The sequence below is a fragment of the Hypanus sabinus genome, chromosome 32 (genome assembly GCF_030144855.1).
Source record: "Hypanus sabinus isolate sHypSab1 chromosome 32, sHypSab1.hap1, whole genome shotgun sequence".
In the NCBI taxonomy this organism is placed as follows: Eukaryota; Metazoa; Chordata; class Chondrichthyes; order Myliobatiformes; family Dasyatidae; genus Hypanus; species Hypanus sabinus.
In genome coordinates, this window is record NC_082737.1 from 735,889 (window position 1) to 745,000 (window position 9,112).

The 9,112-nt window shown below is 51.9% G+C and overlaps 1 protein-coding gene across 3 annotated transcripts in view; it reads left to right on the forward strand.

Annotated features, from left to right (window-relative positions):
• Positions 1-4,382: 4,382 nt before the first annotated feature.
• Positions 4,383-9,112, forward strand: part of p3h3 (prolyl 3-hydroxylase 3) — a 52,555-nt gene continuing 47,825 nt past the window's right edge. For 2 of the 3 annotated variants that reach the window (XM_059955504.1, XM_059955505.1), the window contains exons 1-4: positions 4,383-5,075; positions 5,714-5,866; positions 6,847-7,036; positions 7,727-7,849. In XM_059955504.1, the coding sequence (XP_059811487.1) occupies positions 4,455-5,075; positions 5,714-5,866; positions 6,847-7,036; positions 7,727-7,849 (1,087 nt within the window). In that variant the 5' untranslated portion in view covers positions 4,383-4,454. The remainder of the gene's footprint in view (positions 5,076-5,713; positions 5,867-6,846; positions 7,037-7,726; positions 7,850-9,112) is intronic. The other variant, XM_059955502.1, reaches the window with a different exon arrangement.

The following is a 9,112-nucleotide window of genomic DNA, read 5'->3' on the forward strand; positions in this document are numbered from 1 at the left end:
TCTTGACAGAAGCCTGCTTGAAGCAGGTGGGCCCACACACTGCCGGAGGAAAATGTCGAAGATAACCGTGAATACACCAGCCAAGTGGTTGGCGCAGATCCTTAGGACTTGACGAGGTACATCCGGGGCAGGCTTCACCAGCTGTCAGTCACAGATTAGTTCCATGACTTCGACATACGTGAATAGTTCGTTAGGGGCGGGACCATTCTATTGGTCAATTATACATTATGGGCGGGGCTCTTTCTATTTGTCAATTATACATTATGGGCGGGGCTCTTTCTGTTTGTCAATTATACATTAGAGGCGGCGCTCTTTCTGTTTGTCAATTATACATTAGAGGCGGCGCTCTTTCTGTTTGTCAATTATACATTAGAGGCGGGGCTCTTTCTGTTTGTCAATTATACATTAGAGGCGGGGCTCTTTCTATTTGTCAATTATACATTAGAGGCGGGGCTCTTTCTATTTGTCAATTATACATTATGGGCGGGGCTCTTTCTGTTTGTCAATTATACATTAGAGGCGGGGCTCTTTCTATTTGTCAATTATACATTATGGGCGGGGCTCTTTCTGTTTGTCAATTATACATTATGGGCGGGGCTCTTTCTGTTTGTCAATTATACATTATGGGCGGGGCTCTTTCTGTTTGTCAATTATACATTATGGGCGGGGCTCTTTCTGTTTGTCAATTATACATTATGGGCGGGGCTCTTTCTATTTGTCAATTATACATTATGGGCGGGGCTCTTTCTGTTTGTCAATTATACATTAGAGGCGGGGCTCTTTCTGTTTGTCAATTATACATTAGAGGCGGGGCTCTTTCTATTTGTCAATTATACATTATGGGCGGGGCTCTTTCTGTTTGTCAATTATACATTAGAGGCGGGGCTCTTTCTGTTTGTCAATTATACATTATGGGCGGGGCTCTTTCTATTTGTCAATTATACATTAGAGGCGGGACCCTTCTAATGGTCAATTATACATTATGGGCGGGGCTCTTTCTATTTGTCAATTATACATTAGAGGCGGGGCTCTTTCTATTTGTCAATTATACATTAGAGGCGGGGCTCTTTCTGTTTGTCAATTATACATTAGAGGCGGGGCTCTTTCTGTTTGTCAATTATACATTATGGGCGGGGCTCTTTCTATTTGTCAATTATACATTATGGGCGGGGCTCTTTCTGTTTGTCTATTATACATTAGAGGCGGGGCTCTTTCTGTTTGTCAATTATACATTAGAGGCGGGGCTCTTTCTATTTGTCAATTATACATTAGAGGCGGGGCTCTTTCTGTTTGTCAATTATACATTAGAGGCGGGGCTCTTTCTATTTGTCAATTATACATTATGGGCGGGGCTCTTTCTGTTTGTCAATTATACATTAGAGGCGGGGCTCTTTCTGTTTGTCAATTATACATTATGGGCGGGGCTCTTTCTTTTTGTCAATTATACATTAGAGGCGGGACCCTTCTAATGGTCAATTATACATTATGGGCGGGGCTCTTTCTATTTGTCAATTATACATTAGAGGCGGGGCTCTTTCTATTTGTCAATTATACATTATGGGCGGGGCTCTTTCTGTTTGTCTATTATACATTAGAGGCGGGGCTCTTTCTATTTGTCAATTATACATTAGAGGCGGGGCTCTTTCTGTTTGTCAATTATACATTAGAGGCGGGGCTCTTTCTGTTTGTCAATTATACATTAGAGGCGGCGCTCTTTCTGTTTGTCAATTATACATTATGGGCGGGGCTCTTTCTGTTTGTCAATTATACATTAGAGGCGGCGCTCTTTCTGTTTGTCAATTATACATTAGAGGCGGGGCTCTTTCTGTTTGTCAATTATACATTAGAGGCGGGGCTCTTTCTATTTGTCAATTATACATTAGAGGCGGGGCTCTTTCTATTTGTCAATTATACATTATGGGCGGGGCTCTTTCTGTTTGTCAATTATACATTATGGGCGGGGCTCTTTCTGTTTGTCAATTATACATTATGGGCGGGGCTCTTTCTGTTTGTCAATTATACATTATGGGCGGGGCTCTTTCTGTTTGTCAATTATACATTATGGGCGGGGCTCTTTCTGTTTGTCAATTATACATTATGGGCGGGGCTCTTTCTATTTGTCAATTATACATTATGGGCGGGGCTCTTTCTGTTTGTCAATTATACATTAGAGGCGGGGCTCTTTCTGTTTGTCAATTATACATTAGAGGCGGGGCTCTTTCTATTTGTCAATTATACATTATGGGCGGGGCTCTTTCTGTTTGTCAATTATACATTAGAGGCGGGGCTCTTTCTGTTTGTCAATTATACATTATGGGCGGGGCTCTTTCTATTTGTCAATTATACATTAGAGGCGGGACCCTTCTAATGGTCAATTATACATTATGGGCGGGGCTCTTTCTATTTGTCAATTATACATTAGAGGCGGGGCTCTTTCTATTTGTCAATTATACATTAGAGGCGGGGCTCTTTCTGTTTGTCAATTATACATTAGAGGCGGGGCTCTTTCTGTTTGTCAATTATACATTATGGGCGGGGCTCTTTCTATTTGTCAATTATACATTATGGGCGGGGCTCTTTCTGTTTGTCTATTATACATTAGAGGCGGGGCTCTTTCTGTTTGTCAATTATACATTAGAGGCGGGGCTCTTTCTATTTGTCAATTATACATTAGAGGCGGGGCTCTTTCTGTTTGTCAATTATACATTAGAGGCGGGGCTCTTTCTATTTGTCAATTATACATTATGGGCGGGGCTCTTTCTGTTTGTCAATTATACATTAGAGGCGGGGCTCTTTCTGTTTGTCAATTATACATTATGGGCGGGGCTCTTTCTTTTTGTCAATTATACATTAGAGGCGGGACCCTTCTAATGGTCAATTATACATTATGGGCGGGGCTCTTTCTATTTGTCAATTATACATTAGAGGCGGGGCTCTTTCTATTTGTCAATTATACATTATGGGCGGGGCTCTTTCTGTTTGTCTATTATACATTAGAGGCGGGGCTCTTTCTATTTGTCAATTATACATTAGAGGCGGGGCTCTTTCTGTTTGTCAATTATACATTAGAGGCGGGGCTCTTTCTGTTTGTCAATTATACATTATGGGCGGGGCTCTTTCTATTTGTCAATTATACATTATGGGCGGGGCTCTTTCTGTTTGTCTATTATACATTAGAGGCGGGGCTCTTTCTGTTTGTCAATTATACATTAGAGGCGGGGCTCTTTCTATTTGTCAATTATACATTAGAGGCGGGGCTCTTTCTGTTTGTCAATTATACATTAGAGGCGGGGCTCTTTCTATTTGTCAATTATACATTATGGGCGGGGCTCTTTCTGTTTGTCAATTATACATTAGAGGCGGGGCTCTTTCTGTTTGTCAATTATACATTATGGGCGGGGCTCTTTCTTTTTGTCAATTATACATTAGAGGCGGGACCCTTCTAATGGTCAATTATACATTATGGGCGGGGCTCTTTCTATTTGTCAATTATACATTTGAGGCGGGGCTCTTTCTGTTTGTCAATTATACATTATGGGCGGGGCTCTTTCTATTTGTCAATTATACATTATGGGCGGGGCTCTTTCTATTTGTCAATTATACATTATGGGCGGGGCTCCTATTTGTCAATTATAATTTCGAGACGGGGCTCTTCCAGTCGTAAGTTATACTTTAGGGCGTGGCTCTCCTAATTGAACAGACGTCGCCATACGTCAGTCACGCATCGGGGCGGAGTTTCACGGCTTCTCCTCATGTCGGGTTCGGGGCTTTACTTGGCGTACCTGCAGCGTCGGTGGGATTGTGCGATGGAAAAGTGATTTATATTCTCCGCGGCAAAGCTGGTGACAAGTTGGCATACGGAAGGGAGATTGAACATCTGGTTGAATGGCGCCACCGCACCCACTTCAGCAAATTAAAAGAGCTGATTATCGACTACCCCAGTCCTCATGTCATCTGAAACTGACAAACTTCTGATGTAGACAGTGGAGCCCGAATCAGACTCCGGTGTGAGCACTGGTCGACGCTATGAAATGCGGCAGAAGTATATTGCAATACAGGATAATGAACATCCTTATACCGCTGCATCAAGTTTATATACATTATAAAGTAGTACAAAATCAAACGACACACACAATAAAGTGCCCGGTGGAGGGGCAGAGTGTGGACGGGAATGTGGAGGGGGAGAGAGGAGGGCCAGTCAGACACCTCTTCCGCCTCCTTAACCTTACCCCCTCTCCCCTTACTCCCAGCCCCATCTTGCCCCTCCCCTTCAATCATCTTTCCACTCCCCCGCTCTCCTGACACTCTGTCCACTCCTCCAAGCCCCTCTGCCTCCACCCTCTCCTGCGCTTCCCGCCCCTTCCCACCTTTCCTCGCTTCTCCCTCCCCTTCCTTTCCCCCCCCACCCCCGCCTCCCATTTTCTCCGACGTGTCCGTCTCTGCATCTCCCGGCGATGCCTCGCTCGCTCGCCGCCTCCCTCCGTTCCCTCTCCCTCTGCCTCTTCCTTTGCCTCCCGCTGCCCCTGCTGCCGGGCGCCCAGCCGTCGGCGGCTCCCGATCCGCTGCTGCAGCTGCCCTACGACCAGCTGTGGGCGGACGGCCTGCGGAGCTACGAGGCGGGCAGCTGGGGCGAGGCGGCGCGGCTGATGGAGCGCTCGCTGCTCGGCCGGACGGCGCTGCGGCGGCTGCGGACCGCCTGCTCGGGGCAGTGCGCTCCGGACCCCCTCGGGGAGACCGTCCGGGACACCGAGATCCCGGTGCCGACCCCGGACCCAGTCGGCGACCTCCGCCCCCCGGAGCTCCGGGACCCCCTCGCCCTGCCCGGGGACCTCCCGCTGCCCATTCAGCCCCGGGATCGCCAAGCCGGCGGGGTACGGGAGCCCCTCGGTGCCCTGCCGAGCCTGCCGCAGATGGAGTTCTTCGGGCGCCAGCTCCGCCGCGCCGCCTGCCTCCAACGCTGCCTGTCCACCGGGCTGGGCCGGGGAGACGGCTCCCGCCACCGGGTCTCGGCCGAGGTCAGCGCCGTTTTTCGCCAGCGCGTCCCTTACAACTACCTCCAGATCTGCTACTACAAGGTATGGAGGTGCGGAGCGGGGGAGGGGGGCAGAGGGAGCTGGGATGAGGGGTGGAGGAGGAGGCAGGGGTTGGTGGAGTGGCTGCCAAATGCGGGAGGGAGAGGCCATAGGGTGAGGGGTAGGGAGCTGAGAGGGGTTTGGAGGGAGGGGGAGGAGAGGAGGTTGGAGGTGGTGGGGGTGGGAGGGTTTCATGAAGGGTTTGGTGAGAGAGGGTAAGAGATACGGGATGAGGGTGGGGAGTAGGGGAAGGAGTAGAGGGGGTGGAGTGTCGGGTCAGGGGGGAGGGGTTGAGAGGCAGAGGGGACCGAGTCGGAGGGGGAATGATGGAGGGGTTGAGCGTGAGAAGAGGGGAAGGAGTGAAGTGGAAGGGTGGGGAGGGAGGGAGGGAGGGCGGAAGGTGAGGTGGGGGGAGGACTTGTGGTCCTCAGCTCCCGACTCAGGTGAGCAGATGGTGGGGAGGGCGTAGGCCTGTTTGAGTCGCGCTCCGTGAAACTCTGCCTGGGGGTCGCTCCCGGGGTTTCAGTTTAAGTCGTGCCCCCCCCCCCCCACCCGTTATGGGAAGAGGGTCGAGGCCTCGCAGAGCCTACCGCTCCCGGCGTACACCCCAGCACATCCACGCTGACCCCCTGTCCCCACAGACGGGGCAGCTAGACAAGGCGGTGGCTGCTGCCCAGACCTTCCTGGAGGCCAACCCGGACCACGAGGAGATGCTGGAGAACCTGGAGATGTACCGGAGGATGGAGGGAGTCACAGCCGAGGACTTCAAGGACCTGGAGCCTCAGGAGTACTGGGTAAGGGGGGGGGGTATTCCTGGCCCTTCTCCAGCGGACAGGACCCCTGGGTTAGAGAGGTAGCCAGACCCTGTCCCACTGTTCCCTGGGTTAGAGAGAGCAAGAGGGCGGAGTGGGGGTGGGGGGGTGGGGAATGAATCACCCACCGGTTCCACTGTCTGTCCCGCTGACCCCTGGGTTAAGCGGGGTGGATTTGGTGGTGGTGATTGGGGGGGGGAGAATTGCGGGCTGCGACGATGAATCGGCCCAGGCAGCGGGGAGCCCGGGTCCCAGTCCGCTGTCTGGCAAAGTTAAACGCCGGCGTGGGTGAATCTCCGCGACGGCGACCCACCCCCATGGGTCCACTGTGCATCGTGTCTGTGGCAACTTCCCCCTCTGGTGTGGTGAACTGAACCCCGGGGATTTGGGCCCAAGGTCTGGTTCCGAATGCCGCGTCTGTCGTTTGCGTGATTTGTTTTGTTTTCCCCTCCTCTTTCGCTGTGCGATGGGGGTTGGTCTTTTTTTTTAATTTCTTGCCTGACTGCAGAGGAGATGTATAGTTTATGCATCCTTTGATAATTAATGTGCTCTGAACTTCGGTTCCCGCTCCCAATCCCTGTCACACTGACCTCCAGTGAGGGGGAATTGTGTTGATGGAGGAGATTTGTTGCCCACACTCTCTCTTTCCCTCCCTCCATCCCACCCTCTCCTTATCCATCTCCTTCTCTCCCTACCTCCTTCCATCTCTCTCCCTCCCTCCATCGCACCCTCTCCTTTTCCATCTCCTTCTCTCCCTACCTCCTTCCATCTCTCTCCCTCCCTCCCTTCGTCCCCTTTTCTCTCTCTCTCTCCCCATCTCTCTTACTCCCTGTCTCTGTGTCTCTTCCTCACTCCCACCATTTTCTCTCCCTTCCTCATCACACATTCTGCTCTCCATCTCACGCTTCATTACTACTTCCCACGTCTCTCGGCTCCCTCACTCATCCCCCCCCCCTACACAGGAGTGCTACAGGAAGGGGAGTGCCCTGCTCGAGGGGGGCCGGTATGCGGAGAGCGCGGGGCAGCTGGAGGCTGCGGTGAGTCACTACCTATCGGCCCTGGACCACTGTCGGGCCCAGTGCGAGGGTCCAATCCACGTCCAGGATCGCAGCTCCCTCAAGTATCCCCCTCACTTGCATGAGGCCATCGCAGGTAGGCAGGAGGTGGGGGTGCAGGGGGGGAAGGAGGAATGGTAATGAGGGAGGAAAGGGAGAAAAATAGTGGAGGGAGGGAGAGGGGAAAGTTGCGAGGGAGTGAGGGGATGGACAGGGAAGAGTGAGAATGGGTAGGAAATCACAGGGGGTGCAGGAAGGTGGAGTAGGAGGGAGGAGAGGGAAGGACAGGTGGAGAGGAGAATGGGTGGAAAGGTGAAGGGGGAGTTGGGCGTATAAGGGATTAACTGGGAGGGTGGGGGGTGATGGAGAGTGGCCGGAAGCAAGGGACAATGAGGAAAAGAAAGGGAGGAAAGAGGGTGGTGGATGGGATAAGAAAAAATGACAAGGGGTAAGAGAGGGGGGTTGAAGGGCGAGGGGGGAAGGAAGGAGTGGGGCAAGCGAGAGAGGGAGTGAGGTGCCCTGAGAGCCAAAGGAGAGGGGCGGAGGAAGGGGAGGGTAGGAAAGTGATAGGAGGTGGGAGGGGCAGGGCAAGAGGAAGGGGGGGAGTGAAGGAGATCGGTGGGGTGTGGGTGCTCTTTGCATCAGTTTGCCTTGTGAAGCTGGTGTTAGGTCTGATGGCTTCCATCCTCTTTCCCCCACCTTCCCCCCTTCAACCCCTTTCCTCTCCTTCCCCCCTTCCCCCCTTCCCCCTCCCCCTCCATTCCCTCCACCTCCCCCACCCACCCAGATCACTTTGTGCAAGTCCTCAAGTGCCGCCAGGAATGTGTGAGTGAGCTGAGTAACCGGCGGGGGCCCCCTCGAGACCTCCTCCCCTCTGCCTTCGACCTCCTGCGGTACGCCTACCACCGAGGTGAGTGGCTTCCTTGGTCCCCCGGCTGCCTGCCCGCTCGCGGGCTCCTGGCCCCCTCTCAAATCAGGCCCCGAGCAGCCCCTCAGCCTGTGAAACGGTCTCCGTCCGCGAGCTCCCGTTTCTCCAAGGGCCTCCGTCGTATTGGCCTCCCGCCACCCTCTCCGGGTGAATCCTCTCCAGCAAAAATCCAAATTAAATGTATTACCAGTCACCGCACACCTGCGGGCATTCTCAAAAAATCTGCAGGATGATAACCTCAATACAGTCAATGGAAGACAAGCAGAGAGCCAAAGGAAAATAAACCATGCAGCTACAGAAAGAAGCCATGACATTCGATAAATGAGCAATAAGTATCGAAAACATGAGATGAAGAGTCCTTGAAAGTGAGTCCGCGGGTTGTGGGAACATTTCACCGAGGGCATGAGTGAGGTTATTCCCCTTGGCCTGATGATTGAGGTGTAGTGACTGTTCCTGAACCTGGTGTTGTGAGTCCTGAGGCTCCTGTACCTTCTTCCTGATGGCAGCAGTGAGAAGAGAGCACGTCCTAGGCGGTGGGGTCCCTGATGGCAGATGCTGTGTTCTTGCGACAGTATTCCATGTTGATGTGCTCGGTGTTGGGGAGGGCTTTGCCTGTGATGGACTGGGCTGTGTCCACTACTTTTTGTAGCATTCTCTGCTCAAGGGCATTGGTGTTTCCAGACTGGGCTGTGACGAAGCTTCGTTTACTGTCCAAGTACACGACTCTGAGATTCTTCGATTCTGCGGGTGGCCATGAAAACCAAGAAAGAAGAGGCAGCCCGATTGCCAATCCCCAAATCCCTCCTCCCCACACAAAAAAAAATGAACAAAATAGATCAGGCGCATCGACAACCAAATTTCCTCCTCCAACAAAAAAAAATATCAGAACTGATGAGTCATATTGATCCCCAAATCCCTCTCATTGCGCAAAAAAAAAGTGAAAGATTGGACGAGAAACACAATATATATAAAAAAACTATGAGACAGAGATAAAAGATAGTCCAGATTCAGTCCAGAAAGCCTAGGCAACACTCCCTGGGCACAGTGGCTGACTCTCCCCTCCCTGGTACAGAGCAATAGCTCAAAAGACCTCCGCGCTCACCTCCATCCTTCAATTTCCCTCGTGACTTTAATCCGTGGACGATGGAGCTGAACGTTGGTCGGGGCACCGTCCCACAGCCCGCCAGGTGCACGCACGTTGCCTCGGCCTCCCAGAATCCTCTGCAGATCTCTTGCACACCCAAG